Source organism: Alligator sinensis, unplaced genomic scaffold, assembly GCF_000455745.1.
Source record: "Alligator sinensis unplaced genomic scaffold, ASM45574v1 scaffold505_1, whole genome shotgun sequence".
Taxonomy (NCBI): domain Eukaryota; kingdom Metazoa; phylum Chordata; order Crocodylia; family Alligatoridae; genus Alligator; species Alligator sinensis.
Window position 1 is genome coordinate 1872092 of NW_005841940.1, and position 18703 is coordinate 1890794.

General features: G+C 43.8%; 1 protein-coding gene across 8 annotated transcripts in view; it reads left to right on the forward strand.

Moving 5' to 3' along the window:
• SPECC1L (sperm antigen with calponin homology and coiled-coil domains 1 like) overlaps positions 1-18703 on the forward strand; it is a 118738-nt gene that overhangs the window by 47814 nt on the left and 52221 nt on the right. For 5 of the 8 annotated variants that reach the window (XM_025199335.1, XM_025199334.1, XM_014518138.2 and 2 more), the window contains 5 exons: positions 133-206; positions 915-1090; positions 2153-2316; positions 4765-4856; positions 17071-17161. In XM_025199335.1, the coding sequence (XP_025055120.1) occupies positions 133-206; positions 915-1090; positions 2153-2316; positions 4765-4856; positions 17071-17161 (597 nt within the window). The remainder of the gene's footprint in view (positions 1-132; positions 207-914; positions 1091-2152; positions 2317-4764; positions 4857-17070; positions 17162-18703) is intronic. The other 3 variants (XR_003093132.1, XR_003093133.1, XM_025199338.1) reach the window with 2 other exon arrangements.

Consider the following 18703-nt stretch of genomic DNA (forward strand, 5'->3'; position numbering starts at 1 on the left):
AGAAATAAAGAGGGGGAGGGGAAGAGAGCTTGGAAAGAGATTTTTAGCAAGGAGCTTCAGTTACTTTTTCGGAGGCAAACAGATCCTTCAGTAAGATTTTTGTCTTAAAGTGAATTTAACTTCTCTTTCCAGATACAGTTAAAAAACTTCAGGACCAAAAGCATGATATGGAGAGAGAAATAAAGAATCTTCACAGGAGGCTCCGGGTAGGTTAAAGCTAAAACCCAAAGCATCAGTAAGGACTAAACCGAGAAGGATGCTATAGGAGTGATATGCAAGACATTCTGCAGCAAGAAATACATAATATGTAACAGCTGAGTGTAGTTTATCTATATTACTCTTGCATTGCTTTGAAAACCTACCAGAAATGTTTCAAAGTTATATGAAAAGAACTGGGATCGTGGCACATTCAAGTAGGAACTGCTTTCTAGAAAATGTTGCTGATGTTAACAGGTATCAAAGGCAAATACAGACTTACTAATGAGTGGAACAGGGAACAATACTTTGTTTATAAAAGCAGATAAAATGACTTATTTTGAGGAGAGGGGCTTCATCTTGGGATAAAGTTACTAGGCCGCAGGGACTGACAGATGGAACTGTAAGAGCATATGTGCAGTAAATAAACCATTTTTTGTGTTGTCTGGTGTACAGTATTCTTTAAATAAATATCTTTACTTTTTAGAGGAAAAGAAATTTCAGGACTTTCTGCTAAGAACCTTTTTTTTCCCCAGAGCTGTACTTTAATTTTTACACTTTAAGTAGCATTTTACTTTTCTGCCGTTTTTATTTGTCAGCAGTAACATCACTTTTAAATCATTCCTTCTGATGATGCAGTGGAATGGTGCATAAGTGCTTCTTTTTTGACTTGAGATTTCTCATTGTTGCTAGCAGTTTAAAATGTGGTTTGTTTATAGGAAGAGTCTGCTGAATGGCGCCAATTCCAAGCTGATCTACAGACTGCAGTGGTCATAGCAAATGATATCAAATCTGAAGCCCAGGAGGAGATAGGAGACTTAAAGCGTAGACTGCATGAAGCTCAGGAGAAAAATGAGAAGCTCACTAAGGAGCTAGAAGAAATAAAATCTCGCAAGTATGTTAAACATTGGGAGTTATGCTTTTTTTTTTTTTTTGCCATTTCAGAGGTTAATTGCTTAGCTGTTACTGAGACTTTGGAAGGTTATGGAGCAAGAAGCTGTTGTTCTGAGGACTGAGCATATCAGCCTCTGATCTCTGCATATTTTTGGATACCGCTTTGGGAAAACTGGCAAGCCTGTTTGGTTGGGTGATATTGTTTTGTTTAGTTCTGGCTTATACAGATCACACTTCTTTTCCTCCAGTAGAGGAAATATACTGGTTTTGGCACTTTTGCATATAAGCAGCACTGACTTTGGGTCAACTTCCCTGAAAAGGACATGGAAAGGAAGCAGCAACTCTTGCAAGCGCTAGTTGCTTACTTGCCTGTACCTTTTAGAGGGGAAAAACAGTTCGTTTTTTCCCAGTTGGCTCTCCCCAGTTTTGCTTTTTTTTTGTATATATAGCATTTTTTGTGTTCTTATCTTTATTCCTAGGAAATCTATCTATTAAGGTGTAAATATGTAACTGAAGTATTTCAGTTCTCTTACTGAAGTCAAGGTTTGAATTTGCACTGACAGTTCTCCTACCAATATGAATAAAATAAATTAGCATAGTTAATATTCTGGCTGAAAAACAGCTACAGTTGACTTTCCTACTAAGCAGTGTGATCCAGCTTGAAAATGAACCTATTCTTCAATACTATATTCTTTAGTAGCAATTGACAACCTTTTAGGTTGCAGGCCAGAGTGATCCAGTTTGGGTCAGAGAAGTGTGGGTACTAGGACTCAGCTGCCACTGCTGCTTTTCCCCATAGCAGCATGGGGAGAGTGCCTGCAGCCAACCACTCCCACTGCCAAAGCCACATATCTGTGGACTGCATCAAATGGCTTTACTTGACAAATATTTTAAATTGACCAAAAATCCAAAGCTGGTAATTTAACTCAATACAATACATAGAAAATGTGGTTAATATAGAGCAGGGTTATAAGCTCAGTTCTTGGGTTCACATTTAGACCTTTCCTCATAAAGAAAGATTTGTTTCCCAGCGTCTCTGAGATGGCCTAGCTCTTGTTTCCAGGCAGGAAGAGGAACGTGGCCGAGTATACAATTATATGAATGCTGTAGAGAGAGATCTGGCAGCGCTCAGACAAGGAATGGGGCTGAGTCGCAGGTCCTCCACCTCCTCAGAGCCAACTCCTACTGTAAAAACACTCATCAAATCCTTTGACAGTGCCTCGCAAGGTAATTACTTTCAATTAATGTAGTAATTGTAGAAAGTAAAGGATTTGTGTATGTTAATGTGGTACCCTGCTGCTATTTTAGCCAATTCAGAATTCCGCTGCTTGACTGTGCTGTTGTGACCTACAAATAAGGGTTTAAACAAACCCTTCTAAATGAAATCATGTTACTGGTGATACTTTACTGTTAGGTACACTTATGCTTAAGACATGATTAACCAGGTGTGATGTGGCCACACATTCAATTAATGGCATAATAAAAGGAGGAATAAGCCACAAAGTTATTCCACAAAAAAGTGTAATAACTTTTTGGCTGGTTCCTATCACACCATTTATTGAAGGTGAGGTCAGGGGCACCCCTACAGCTGGGAGTGCCATCAGCTGATGGAGCTCCTAGCCATTGGGGCACACCATGCATTTCCACGGGACACCCAGCTGCCGTGACACATGGTGTCACCTGTTTATCTGGGACCCATGGCATGTGTACAGACTCCTGGCCACAGGAGCTTGCTACTTGCTGGTGCAAAGGGATCCCAGGATTATGATCTTAGGCTCCCCCTTCACCAGCAGTAAGATGTGATGGTGTCTGATGCATGATCCCACTATCACACCTCCTGTCACAAACATGTGGCATGGCAGGAAGTGCAGTTGTGTGGATTACATATTAGATCCCACCGTACCTTTACCTGCATGTCAGGAGGGGCCCTCATTTTCATCTCTTTCCATCATTACCGCAGGGGTTCAGTGGTCACTTTTCTGCACTGTTGCTTACCCGGTGATTTGGATACAGGTGCCTTTGATTCAGCACTCCCACACTTTAAGGATATAAAATGTATTGTGCACTCAGCTGTGCTTCCAGCCATGAGTTACTGAAATTAATAGAGGTTCCAAATTCAGCATCCTAGAAGCCATGGTATGGCTGCAGCCAAGTTTTTTGTTTTTTTTTCAGCTCCTCTTTGCCTTAGTGGGGTATGTTGGGGTGCCAAAAGACTTTATAAAATGAGATGTACAGCCAACCTAGTCTTATGCCCTGATATTAGGACTTTTTTTGAAGAGATGGGCTTGGGGTCTAGTTCTTTCACTTCTCTGAAAATGAGCAGGATTATGATCAATATATAGTTTTTCCTTGAGGATCAAAAAAGAAATTGCAAGCACTAGGCATTAGTTTTCTCAATTTTTGAGTGTGAATCACATTTATAGTAAGGTCACTTTAAATTACTGTAGTGTGAAGGGGGAACATGTAGCTGTATATTGCATTTAAATGTTTAGATCTGTTTTAAGGCCGTTGTGACCTAAAGTAAATGATGAACAGGTAGAATTGCTCTCTACCTGAAGACCTGTCATATGTTGCATCATATTTGATAAGTCATAGTGATTCTACAGCTAGTAATGTTTCTACATTTGCATTCTTTCTATTATACTTCTAGTTTTTCGCTTCTTCATTGCTAACTTAGGAGTTGCAGTTGCTTGATTCATAGGAATTGCAAAACAAAATAAAATTCTGATTCAGGGAGGAAGTAACATGAGGGAATCGAGAAAACATTTGCCTCTTGTTTCTCTTGGGACAAAGAAACTCTTGCTTTGGCCACTTTAGTCGCATAAAATGCTTCCATGCCCTTCCCCCTGTCAGAGTCACATCAGCTGCTAGTCATGCTGTTAGAAAATCAGCTGACTGGCAGAGTGAAGTGAATTCTCAGTCGTGACTCTGTGACCTTTATATGTCCTAGGCTTTGTAGACTTCATACTGATTTTGATAAAAATTGGAAAAGCTGAAAGGAAGAAAATGGGTTATGTGGGAAGCATCTGGCAGACCAAGAAATAATAACCATCTTTACAACTGTTGACACCTTCCAATCAAATAGGATTCCATATCTTTGCACTGCTCATCTTCTCATGCAGTTTAAAAATGTTGATGTGCTTAATGATTTATAAGAGAAGAAACAAAGCCAATGGTGGGAGAGTGGGAATAGGGATTCTCTTTTCCCACAACTATCTGGACAGGAGAGGAGAAAGAAGGGTACATAGAAGCCCTGGCAGGTATAGAGCTTGAGGGATTGCATGAGAGTGTGTGGGGAGTAGTGGACTTCCTGGCTTGTGAAAATGTACTTGACCTTCAGAAGCAGCAAAGTGTTCAACCCACCCATGTAAAAAAGGCAAAGCTACTTGAGCTTGGGGGAAGTGTTTTGTGATGAGCTGCTAAATGTAATTTTATACAGCTGTTTCTTCTGCAATTCAGGCATGCTTTAGTAGTTGACAGATGCCATGTTCTGAGCATTTTTTAAAATCCTACAAGTTGTTTTCTGTGAAATTAGTACTGCTAAATATGAGCCAATGTTTGTTTTGTCAGAGTGATCATGTAAGGGTCGAATTTAATATGAACACGTGGACATTTATGGTCTTTTTCACTGAAAACTATGGAGCATGTCATAGCCACTTTTTTTTCCCCCAATAGTTCCAAGCCCAGCCACAGCCACAATTCCTCGCACCCCGCTCAGTCCAAGCCCCATGAAAACACCCCCTGCAGCTGCAGTTTCCCCTATGCAGGTAAGTGTTTTCTGATGTTATTTAATCCTTTATCTGTAGAGAAAAGCATGTGAAAGGTGGTGGCAATGGCATTATGCAAATTTTGACTGACTGGCTTTGGGGGCAATAACAATAAAATGTTGCCTCCAGTAAATAGCTGCTGAAATGAAGACAATCCTAGAAGAACTCTATTTGTCTAAGGCACTAAAAACAAAATCACCTGTCAAACCTAGTTCATTATTTGGTGATTGTAAGTTTATTGTGTTGCCTTCCCCCTTTTTCCACAGAAGCTGTCTGGACCAGCGCTGCTTGCCATGAGCATACATATGTAACTCCCTAATGTCAATAATATTCCTAGGGGTGTAGGTTGTAGCCGTGTTGGTCTAAGGACATAGGCAGACAAGATTCCTTGGGTGAATTTGATATCTTTTATTAGACCAACCCAAATAGTTGGAGAATAATTATTAACCAAGCTTTCGAGTTCAAAAACCCTTCGTCAGGCTAAGGAAGTTTCAGCAGTTGGTGTGTGCTCTTCCTGGATGGAATGAAAAGTAAATACAATAATATTCCTAACAATTTTTCAGTAGTTGACCTTGTCCAGACAAAATGAAGAACCTTTTTAAATACTGGATTGTATTAGTGAAAAAAATAATATTTAAAACCTACTGTCAGACACGTCAGGATTTTCTGTTGTAGATATTAAGTCTCCTGCCACATTGAGGCACTCATTCAAAAGTAAACATGTAGAGATTCAAGAGTAAGGCCCCTGCTACATGTTACATTTGTTATTCAATTAACTGCTTAATTGCACAATAAATGTAAACTGTCTGATAGTTACTTTGCATTTGTGGCAGGTTAACGGGTGAATCGCACAATAAATTTAAACCAGCCATATGTATGTGCCAAGTTGTTATCACATGATAAAAATGGTTGTCCAGCTATAAAAAAGAGCCAACTGGCTATAAAAAGTTAGTGCTTGAAAATATGTAGCAACTCTCCAGTTGTTTTTTATCCAGATTTAATTTGAACATGTAGCAGGGCCCTAAGTGAAAAAATTGGATGTTTTTGTGAAACAGTATCTCTTGTTGCTTTCTGTGGTTCAGTCAGTAGTGATGGCATTTTTCTGAAGGCACTTGGGTGTGTGACTAGTTTTGTCAGTAGGGTGTTCTGACTCCATTGATCTGCTTTTATATTTCTGTTTGTTTCTGTGCTCCAGTAAGAATGGGCACACTTAATCTCATACTCTGAAAAAAGAGACTAGAGCTTTGGCAGCAGACAAGTTTTTCATTGTAGCCTAAGGCTTAGTCACATTATATACTTGCAAATAAACCAGCGTATCATTGTACAGTACTGAGGAGTTAGTGCATAAGCTTTACTGTTCTTCATTTGAAGTTCTGTATCTCCAAGAATTAGATTTCGAATTGTGCTTCTGGTGTCACAGAATGTCAGGAGTGGATTGCATATTGTAGCGGACGAAATTACCTGAGAAAAGCAAAGTTGTAATCTAATTTTCCCTCTTTTATATATTTTTTTTAAACATGTGGTTTGGCTAAAAATGCATTTAAGTGTGAAAAGAGTGATTTGTCCCTTACCTTGCTTACATGCATTTTATTTAACCAAACTTTTTGGGTCAAGGAATGATGTAATGAGGCTCAAAAAATTTCAGTAATGTTAATACATAGGTTTCTACTGTACTTTCCTTCAGTGCTCTGTAACTTGACACAGTCTGAATTTTGAAAATGATTTTTTTAATTACGTTTGCCCTACAGTAATATCATCTTCCATAGCCTGTTTGTGTTTCTCCCACTTGCATCATTTGTGCATTCTTCTATGATGGCTTCACCCTCCTTATCTCTAGTGGAAAAACAAGATTTAAAATTGGGGCCAGTGTATAAGATGAATTTATTCTATGTACAGTTACTCTTGGCGACTCAGGCACTTACACAAAGTAAGTATTTGCTCAAGCAGAGACTTGGTGAATTAGTGGCACAATCAGTGTGCTAGCACAAATCCCACTAAACCCCACCTGGAGAAACTGATAAGACTGGGAGACAGTGAAAAACAGGTTTTTGTGTGAAACTGCCTACATTTAGGACCAGATATGAATGGAAGAATGTTTACCCTGTACAGGTTCACAGATGATACCAAATTATGGGGCAAAGTTAACACACCACAGGGTAGGGAACAGATCCAGGCGGATCTGGACAGGTTGGAAAAATGGGCAGAACAAAATAGGATGCAGTTCAACAAAGACAACTGCAAAGTGCTGCACTTGGGCAAAAAGAACCACCAACACACTCACAGGCTGGGGGATGACCTTTTCAGCAGCACAGCAGCAGAAAGGGATCTTGGAGACACAGTTGACTCCAGGATAAACATGAGTTGTCAGTGTGGCGAAGTGATCAACAAGGCTAACTGCACTTTATCTCATGCATTAGCAGATGCATGACAAACAGATCCAAGGAGATGATGCTTCCCCTCTATACGGCACTGGTCAGGCCGCAGTTGGAGTACTGTGTCCAGTTTTGGGCACCGCACTTCAAGAGGGATGCGAAGAATCTTGAGAGGGTTCAGAGGAGGGCCACTCTTATGGTCAGAGGCCTGCAGGCAAGGCCCTACGAGGAGAGACTGAGGGACCTGGATCTCTTCAGCCTTTGCAAGAGAAGGCCGAGAGGTGATCTTGTGGCTGCCTATAAATTCATCAGAGGAGGGCAGCAGGGAAGATGCTCTATTTACTAGGGCACCCCCTGGAGTAACTAGGAACAATGGCCACAAACTGACAGAGAGCAGATTTAGGTTGGACACTAGAAAGAACTTCTTCACAGCAAGGGTTGCCAGAATCTGGAATGGGCTTTGGGGGGGCAGGGTGCTCTCCCATATTCTGGGGGTCTTCAAGAGGAGACTGGACAAGCATCTCTCTGGGGTCATCTGACCCCAGCGCTCTTTCTTGCCCAGGGCAGGAGGCCTGACTCAATGACCTACTGAGGTCTCTTCTGACCCTAACATCTATGAATCTGTGAATATTACGTCTGTTAGCAATACCAATTAGTATCATTGTATTCTAAAGAGTATCAGTCACATCACAGCAGAGTTTTAGGACATTGCAGTCTGACAGTATTATCAGTACAGTAATGTACATGCTTGCATATGTACGAGTTATTTCACTGATAGTGTGTGTGTGTGTGTGTGTGTGTGTGTGTGTACAGGCTTTTCTAGTCAAGGAGGTATGTAATGAAGCCTAAAAAGAATTTCAGTAAAGTTAATACATTGGTTTCTGCTGTAATTTCCTTTAAGGCTCTATATAATTCAACGCAGGCTCTGTGTGTGTGTGTGTGTGTGTGTGTGTGTGTGTGTGAATACATATAAATATTATATATTGTATACATATAAATATATGCACGCTCACCAGATTAACCTACTTTTCTATTTATTCCTTTGAGAGAGAATCAGGTGCAACTCTTCCCCCTCTCTCCTACTTTCTGTTTATTCCGGTCCAACTGGAAGGTGCATTTCTCTTTTTTTGCCTCCTGCGTGTCCCCTCCCTTTCCTGCTTGGAGATTGACATCTGTGATTTGGTCTGGTTTATGAGTACTCAAATTGTCCTACATTTGTTGACATTTCTGGGAAGTCTGTTGTCTGAATATTAATTATTATACAGAATACCTTGTGCATCGGGAGGACTTTATACTGGAATCAAGTGTCCTTCAGTTAGCACCAGCCCACTTGTTAGCTGTTTAATAGGATGTAGTAGTGTTGCAACATGGTTTAGGAGGAGCAGCACAAAGAGAATGTTTAAAATATTGGAAGTGGATTGAAGATGCTCCTAGTTTATGACATGTTCCTTTATTTTACTGTCATGCCAGCAGATGTGTTCCTAACTTTGGGCTTAAATGTTAGTGTTGTTTTTTTAACTTTAAGTTTGTGTGCATATGCCACACATAGGCTGCCCATGCCACTTGGGGCACTTGTGCCAAAAGTTGGTCAACCCTGGCCTGAAGCATAATAGGCAAACCACAGAGTGTTAGTCAGAGTGAACCATTTCTGAGATTAGTGCCATTTCTTTTTTAAACCATGCCTCCAGTAGCAAAAATTCCCTGCAACTATTGATTGGTTCAGCTTTCCCAGTATTTACAGCAATTAGCACCCTGGTCTTGAGTCTGGCTACTTGTGTTTTAACCATGGTCATCTCTTAATTGGTTTGATTCATTTGGTGTTTAAAGTGCCAGTGAATTGGGGAAGCAAGAGTGTCATACTTCTCAGCAGCCAAAAAGTAGGCAAGTGGATTAAGTCAGAAGTGAATATGTATGTTTTCTCTTTATGCTTTCTTACTGGAAAATACCCACAGGTACCCTGCCCGGGCAGTCCCGGGGGGCACCACAGCTGTGGAGGGAAGCACTCCTCCCCACCCCATGGGGAAAGCACCGGATCCCCGCATAGCTCAGGCAGCTTCCAGGGAGAGGGAAAAAAAAGATCAGGTCTCCACTGTTTTATTTCCTTCCGTGGAGCCTGCCTGCATGAGCTGCCACCAGGCTGCCTGCACAGCCCATGAGTTGCATGGGGCCCAGTGCTTCCTTCCATGGCTGTAAGGTAGCAAACGAAAACACCTTGGACATGTTTTATTTTGCTGTGACCTAGATGCATCAGAGCATTAGTAGTGGAGGCGATGCAGGACCGGGAAGGGAAGGTGAATGGGGTGCACAAAGAATGGTTATTGCTCAAGGATACAATCCTTGAAGCACAAAAGAAAACTGTTCCTGCAAAAAGGAAGGGTAGCAGAAGGGCTGGCAAGCCCTCCTGGCTTAATAGGGACATTGCAGTCCTCTTAAAGAAAAGAGGTGTATGCACAGTGGAAGCTATGGACGGTCCTCAAGGAGAACTATATGTTAGTGGCCAGCACTTTTAGGGAAGTGATCAGGAAAGCCAAGGCGGTGACTGAGTTTAGGTTAGCCACAGGAGTCAAGGACAATAAGAAGTCCTTCGTTAGGTGCAAAAGGGCCTTTAAGCTGCTTTAAAGGCAAATGTTGTGGTGTGTACAAAGACCCATAAACATTAAATACATTGAAGAAAACTGGATTTAGCTTTGCAATTTGTGCTGCCCTTTATGCTTCTGCCAACTAAACTTACATAATCAAGGGTGTCGTTTAAGGAGGTTTACCAGAGTTGTTCTAGAGATTTTGCTTCAAATTGCTGATGTTAGGGCCAATATCACTCCTTTACCATTTTTATCAGCTTTACAAATGCTTGTTTCTCAACTGCTTTTCACCTCGCATCAAACATCTAGTGCCAGAACAAGCCATATACAGACCAGTCAAATTCTGCATACACCCAGCATGTAAAAGATGGATTTGAGAAAGGGATGATAACAGGTGCTGTGTTTGTAGACTTATCAGTGGCATACGATACAGTCAACCAATGAAATCTGCTTGCCAAAGTCTACAATATGCTACATGACTACCACCTAGTGCAGCTCATCTGATCTTTTTTGGAGAATAGACATTTTCACATAGAACTGTGCAAGAAACAGAGGTGCTGGAGATGACAATGAAATGGCCTCCCACAGGGCAGTGTGCTAGCACTTGGCCTCTTTGATATATACTGGTGACCAAACCATACTGACCAATATGAGGAGCTTCATATATACTAAGGATGTAGGCATCATGTCACAAGAGAATGACTTTGCCACTGTCAAGAGCAGACTGACATGTGCATTGAGCAACCTCTCAGATTATTACAATAAGAACCAGCTTCCCTGCCAACCCAGCCAAGATGCAGGTCACATCCTTTCACCTATGCCATAGAAAAGCCAAGAGGAAATTAAACATCATCTGGAATGGAATCCCACTGACTTATCACCCGAGCCCTGTGTACTTGGTAGTTACAGCGGACCAAACACTTATCTTTGAAGCACATGTAGAGAAGACGAAAGAGAAAGTCAGCCCCCGCAACAGCACTCTTCGAAAGCTTGCTTACCTCGAAGTGGGGAACAAACCCAGCTACATTACGAACCACTGCTATTACCTTGTGTTACTTCATTACACAGTATACGTGTCCAGTATGGGAGCAATCAGTTCATGCCAAGAAACTAGACCCAGTTCTAAGTGACAGCTGTCATGAAATAACAGGATGTCTAAAGCCAACCCCAAAGGATAGCCTGTACTTAACTGGCTGGCATTGTACCACCTGATAACAGAAGAAAGGTAGTGAGCCAGAAAGAAAGATCATGGCAAATGAAAGACCCCAGACATCCTTTCCGGGGTCACACAGAAGTAACCAACTGACTTAGTGTGAAAGTGTTGTGAGCACTGTTGCACCCTTGGACCCAAGAGCTGACGGGGCATGACTAACATTATGGAAGGAAAGATTATACACAATCATTTGCCCTGAAATGGACCTGGAACCCCAGGTTGACCTTCTTAGTGGGAACTACTTTCGTGTGCAAACTGGAAGATCAAAAACAAACCTGATCAAATGAGGCTACTGTGATGACACAAATGCATGCGAGTATGGCAAAGTGCAGACTGTGGAACAACTGCTAGTTTGTCAGCTGCTTGGTGAGACCTGTACAAAGGAGGACCACACTGCACAAATGGAAAGAGCCATCACTTCTGCATGATTCTGGAGAACGTGCAGTTTATGACAAGGACACGAGGAGAAGAAGAATACTGATGTTAAAGTTAATGAACTAACTTATTCCACCATCTTTCTGTACTTCAAATTTGAAAGTCTCACATGCATGCAGTTATGATTGTATGGATGTATAACTTAACTTTTAAATAAAAGCATCATTTATAGGTTAGATCTCTGCAGTAAGCTAAGAAAGGACCAGTGCCATAAAAATAATGATGTATTTTTTATGTGTTTAAAAGATGATTAGTGCAGGGGATCATTATTGAGAAGCACATCCTTTTTACTTTTAGCCTGAGTGGCAGTTCTTCTGGTAGTTCTTAATATAGATTGAAAATAACCATGCAAGAGCTACATAATACAATGAACATAAAGTTCTGTCATCTCTGTGACTGGCTGATATGTGGAAAGTTATCCATCAAGAAGGCAGTTGCCTTTTCTAATTGTAGCTGCATTATTTCTGATTGAAATGTAAAAGACATTTGTCTTCAAAAAATATGTGGGAGAACAAGTGTGTTAGTGTAGGTGCAGTTCTATACCTGTGTGTTCCTTGGCTTCCATGCTTGGAATACTGTGAAGCCTCCATATTTAGGCTGTGTGATGAAAGCACTTCTTTTACCCTGCAGACTTCAGCTAATGCAAAGTGGTATGGGACAAGGTTTAGCAGGAGTTTTCTGTTGGGTGGAGACTTATCTTAAAGCTGAAGCCTTTTGAAGTTGGAGACATGGAAAGGGAGAACTTTTAAAAGGAGTTCTTTGTTTATCCTCTGTCCTAAGAGTGCAGAAGTATCTTTCAAAATCATTGGAGCATGGCCAGCTGTTTGCCCACTAGCACCCTTACAAGCCTCTCAAGTCCAGCCAGCCAGGGATCACTGTTTAACATGTGAGCAGATGTAGTTTGTTAAGCCTTGCTCAGGTTGAAAAAGAATGAAGGAATAGAGTGCATTTAAACTTAGACAAGCTTTCATCACAGCCATGCAACTGCTCCAGTAAAAGATACCACCCACTAAAATTCCTGCCTCTCACATTTATTCCTCTTCACATTTTGTCACAGTCTGTCTCAATTAGGTCTTCTTTCTTTTTCCTTTATGAAAGAAGAAATTCACTTTTACATGGGAGATTTAAAAAGTGGTATTTTCAGCAGAAATGAGCCTTTAAAATAAAATTATTAGAAATTTTAACTTGTATAGTTACTAATGGAAGCAATTTTACATGCATAAGAATTAAATGTGCATTTGATTTGCAGTTGATAACTTGCTTAAAGAATGAAATGTGTACATCTCTAGTGTTCATTTAGGATGTTGTAGATCAGGGATATCAAACTCACCTGACTCCCTGAAGCCAGTGGTCAGGGCTGGTCAAGTGGGGCACTGCACATAGTACATGCTGGGTCCAGCACATAGTATGTGCCAGCCCTGTTCTGGGGTTCATGGTACATACAGAGCCAGCACAAAGCATTCACTGCATGCAGCACCTGTGCTGGACCAGCCCTACATGCTGGCTAGGTGCGCAGGGACACTTTGTAGGCCTGATCTAACCCCAGAGCCAGCATGGTGGGTCAGTCCAGTATGGGCACTGCATGCAGTACATGCCAGACCAGCTCCATGCATGAATGCATGCAGCACATATTCAGTCTGAGACCTGTGAGTTCAGTCCTACGGTTCTACAAGCTAGATCTGGTTTGCAGACCATATCTTTGACACCCCTGTCATAGGTGATCTCCTTATAAAGTGATGAAATAAAAATCCTCTTACTGTAACGAGGGATAAAACATCTCAATACTGATAATTGTTTTCCCTTCGGTTACCAGTACAAAAGGGTTATTAGAGGTGCACCGATACATCAGTCCAACATTGGATCGGCACCAATATAAAGAAAATTGGCTGTATTGGAAATCGGCCTGATGTGGCTGATAAATGGCCTGTGCATGCACACAGCTACAGCGCAGCATGTACATAGCAGGCAGCACAGTCCAGCAGCTTGGAGAGCTGCGTGCAGCTGGTAAGTCGGTTGTAGTAGAAGGAGAGGGGGTAGGGAATGGGTGTGGGGGGTGCAGATCAAGGCCCCTGCGGTGAGGGAGGGAGTAGGGCTGGGGCAGGTGCTGCCCAGCTCCGGCAGGGCACAGGACAGAGCTCTGACTTGTCTGGGAGGTGCGGGGTGGGGTGGCTCCCACTGCTGCACGTGCCCTGGGAGGGCACAGCGGGGAGGCATGTGCCCCCCAGATCTGTGTGGGATGCTGCAAGCTGGGGCCAGGGCTGTATTTGGGGTGGGCGGTGGCAACGCTGAGAAGGAGGGTTGAGGGGGCTACAGTGAATTTTGGGGTGTCTGCAGCCCCCCTCCCCCATAACCACTTCCCAGCACCGCTGCCACCTGCCCCAAGTGCAGCCTGGTCCAGCCCATGCCAGGAAGAGCCCGGTACAGCCCCGGTCCCAGCCTGCCCCACGTAGATCCGGGCGCACCCCTCCCCCCCATACCCTCCTAGGGTACATGCAGCAGCGGGAGTCGCCTCACCCTCCCCGTGGCCCCTGGATGAGTCACGGCTCCATCCTGTGACCCGCCCTGGCTGAGCAGACCCTGCCTCAGCCCCACTCCTTCCCTCACTGCTGGGGCCTCGATCTGCCGCCCCATGCTCCTTTCCCTCCCCCTCCCCTTCTACCACAACAGACTTACCAGCTGCACTCAGCTGTCCATGCTGTATCAGAAATTGGATCGGTATCAGCCTCCTTAAAAATTGGCTATAGGTATTGGCCCCAAATACCTTTGTTGGTGCACCCCTAATAGTTATTAGTTAAGAACCAAACAAAAACAAAGTAGTCTTGTAGTCTTTTAGTGTGCGAGGGGATACTTTAGGGCTGTGCGAAACAGCAATGTTTCACTTCGATTTCCATTTCGATGGATCAGTGTTTTGTTTTGAGTTTCCTTTCATTTTAAAAGCACTGTTCTGTTCCGTTTCGTCAAAATGGTTTTGCCATCTCAAACTGTTTTGACGTTTCGCCCATAGGCTTTAATGGGGAAGCATGAAACAGCCTATAATGTAGTCACTTCTTGTCTGATTACAATGAAACTTGCAGGGTTGGTAGCCCCTTCTGAGGGTATGAAGCCTGCCAAGTTTCAAGGAGATAGGTGTAAGGGTTTTTAGGAAATTGCGCCTCAAGCTACTGACAAGCAGGAGCCAGAGTTCTGTGATCCGGCAGGCAGACTGGGGGCCTGCACCCCCCAGAGGAGTCTGGCAGAGCCCCTGCATCCCTCCCAGGGGTGTGGGTGGGCCCCCGATCTGCTCCTGCCACCTGGGACCCAGTGCTGAGGAACTGAGCCCGGCTAGGGGAAGCGCCTCCCACTGCCAGGCTCAGTTCCCAGCAGTTCACAATGCTTGGAAACTCAGCCCAGCTGGGGGAGGCGCTTCCCCCAGCCATGCTCTGTTCCCAGTGCTGGGAAACTCAGCCTGGCGGGGGGAGACACCTCCCCTAGTTGGACCCTGCCCCCAGCACTGGAAAACTCAGCCTGACAGTAGGACATGGCTCCTCCAGCCGGGCTGAGTTTCCCAGCGCTGGGAACTGCCTGGGGGTGGGAGGCGCTTCCCCCTGCCGGACTCAATTCCCAGCGGCTCACAGCCCTGGGGAACTCAGCCTGGCAGGGGAAAATGCCTCCCGCCACCAGGCTCAGCTCCCAGAGGCTCGCACTCCCGTAGAACTCAGCCAGGTGGTTTGAGGCAGAGTGCAGCGCTGGCTCTGCCTGTCTTCTGCCACCGGGCTGAAGTTCATGGGGCTGGTGGAGCCAATCGGAGGGCAGCGGAGCGGAGTTGGGAGGTGGGCAGAGCTGGCTGCACTCTTATCAGCTTCGTCAGCCCCACAGAGCGCAGGCAGGGGGCGGGGAGAGCCAGGGCTGTGTTCCCTGCTGGGCTGAGCTACATGGAGCTCCGAAGCTGCTTGGAGCACAGCCCTGGCTCTCCCCTGCTTCCCACCACCTTGCTTCTGCTTTGAAACTCAGAACGTTTCCAGGCTTTTGAAACGTTTTGCCTGGCCTCATTTTGTTTTGAGGCTGTTTCAAAGCCTTTAATTTCATTTCAATTTCAATGTTTCGAGCTCGAAACAAGTTGAAACAGTGTCAAAACGAAATAGCCGGCGAAGCTTCGCACAGCCCTACTGACCGTATACTATTAAATTTCTTTATCTTGTCTTTGGGTTAGGTTCATCTGTATGACTTGTAACGAGACACATCTGACCTTTTATCTCGTGATGATAATGAGTGCTCATTTAACCTGCTGTGTTGTCATGGACCAGATGGAAACCTGACAGGCTGTTCTCGTTACCCACTTTATTGAGTTGATTAGGCAGTTTATATATAGGAATTGGATAGATAGGATGATGAGTAAATAATGAACGTGTGCTATAATATGCATTAGCTGTTTCGAAACCAAAATAATTTTCAGAAACTAATAGAGTTCCCTCCCATCTCCCTTCCCATTCCTCCCCGCTTCCCCACATTTTCTTTATAAATAAGCTCCGAGTTTTGATTGACTGCATTGTAAATATTGCAGATTTTCACTAGTTTAACAGAATTGGGCAGGGGCAGGCGCTGCACTACCCCAGCAGAGTGCAGGACCGAGCTGTGGCTCATCTGGGGGCTGTGGGGAGGGGGATGGCTCCCACGGCTCCGCACACCCCAAGAGGGCATAGAGGGTATGTGCCCCTGGATCTGCTCGCGGGCCAAGGGCGGGCTGCTGCTATGGGCTGGGGTGGTGCTGATCTCCTCCTGGCATGGGGGCTGGGCCAGGCTGCAGTTGGTGCAGGCAGTGGCAGCTCCAGGAGGGGAGCTAAGGGTGGGGGCTGCTGCTGCAGCCACCCCAAAATTCCCTGTAGCTCCCATCACACTTTTTAAAAGTGAAAAACTGGTATCATCTTACTTTTCAGAATAGAACTGCATTTCTGAGGTGACCTTCAAATGAAAGAGTGATTGCATTGGTGTGTTGCTGAGTGTTTAACTATATGCTAACTAGTTGGAACAAATTTCTTCTTTCAGCTATTTGTTGGGGGCTCAAATTTAAAAGGTTTTAAGAAAATCACTTTTTAACTTTCTATATAATAATAATTCAGTTGGCTTTTGCTTCCTTAGAACCTGAGGTGTCATAAACCTGCTAACCAATTGTTATTAGTCTCCAGAATAAAAGGGGTAAATTAAGACCCAAATGTGAATGATGTAAAAACAAAACCAGTCAACGTACATGATTTCAAATCAGTGCAGCTTTGTGCAGTTACATAGCTAGGTTTAGGTTTAGAAGCAAGAGTTGACAGAAAACTGAATTGGTATAGCATGGCTGTTTTAGCTTTGCAATTTGAGTTGGCTAGCAAAAACGGTTTGAAAAAAGGGTCCTTTTTAATACATTGTATAGGAGCAAAAAAATGTGCAACTTCTCTTTGCAGGCTTTATCATCAACTTGGGTATATTTATGCTGTATACAGATGCTATAGCACATACATATATTAACAGTGACCATATAAAATCAGATGGATTAATTCAACTCTGAATTAACCTACTTTGTTTCTTTTTTAACTTATTGATGATATCTAGCTTTGTATAAAATAGATTCTGACATGGGCATTTTACTATTTCAGAGGCATTCTATAAGTGGACCAATATCAACTTCCAAACCCCTTACTACTCTGACAGACAAAAGACCAAGCTACGCAGAAATCCCGGTTCAGGGTAGGTGTTCTACTTTATCAGCTTTCCTTCCAGTAAAACTACCAGGATTGATTTGTAGTTGGTGTCTTTCTAATCAGAAACCTTCAAATTTTGAGAGCAACTTAAAACATAAAAACAAGAGACTTTGTAGGAATGCTGAAACATAGGTCTTTGGTTATCTAGCGCATTTAAGTATGTGTGACTGCTTATCTGGAGGATTTATATTTGATAATAAATAATAATTTAAATTGTCTGCAGTAAACATTTGGCAGTGTGCGCCAGCTTTCAAAATACAATTCTTCTAAACAAGTGAAGGATGTTGCATGTTCTTAATTAGCATGAGGTGCAATGTCTTTTTATCTCCTCCAGACACAAGAAAAGTAGAGCTGCATATTGTGGCTATAGCTCTTGTCATACTGGAACAAATTCTAATGAAAATGCTTTTTCATAGAATTTATGATAGTTTTGGAACGCCTAAATCTGAGGCCCTTTCAGCTCTCCCACTGTATGTCATAGAATCATAGAAGTAGGGTCGGAAGGGACCTTGTAGATCTTCAAGTCCGACCCCCTGCCTGGGCAGGAGGGAAACTGGGTTCAAGTGACCCCAGCCAGGTAGGCATTGAGCTGCTTCTTAAAGACCCCCAGGGTAGGAGCCAGCACCACTTCCCTTGGAAGTTGGTTCTAGATCCTAGCCACCCTAACTGTGAAGTAGTTCCTACGGATGTCTAATCTAAACTTACTCTCCAACAACTTGTGGCCGTTATTCCTTGTTATCCCGGGGGGCGCTAGGGGAAACGAGGTCTCCCCCAAACCCTTCTGGTCCCCCCTAGTGAGTTTATAGACGGTCACAAGGTCCCCCCTCAGCCTTCTCTTGTGAAGGCTGAACAGGTTCAGGTCCCGTAGCCTCTCTTCGTAGGGTCTGCCTTGCTGTCCCCGGATCATGTGGGTGGCCCTCCTCTCAATGTTGTCCACATCCCTTTTGAAGTGGGGTGCCCAGAACTGGACACAGTACTCCAGCTGTGGCCTGACCAGTGTCACGCAGAGGGGGAGGATCACCTCCTTGGCCCTACTTGAGATGTGCCTGTGGATGCACAATAAGGTCCGGTTAGCCCTGCCGACCGTGACCTTGCATTGTTGGCCCATGTTCATCTTGGAGTCAGTGATGACTCCAAGATCCCTTTCTGCCTCCGTGCTCTCAAGAAGGGAGTTTCCCATTTTATAAGTGTGCTGCCGGTTACTACTGCCCAAGTGCAGTACGCTGCACTTGTCTGTATTGAAACGCATCCTGTTTTTGTTAGCCCACCCCTGCAACCTCTCCAGGTCTTGCTGCAGTCTTTCCCTCCCTGCTAGCGTGCCCACCTCACCCCATATTTTGGTATCACCAGCAAATTTGAACAGGTTGCTTTTCACCCTGTCGTCCAAATCGCTGATAAAGAAAATGAACAGTGCAGGCCCAAGGACTGAGCCCTGGGGGACTCCGCTGCCCACTTCCCCCCAGGTCAAATATGACCTGTCCACTACCACCCTCTGAGTATGACCCTTCAGCCAATTTGCAATCCATCT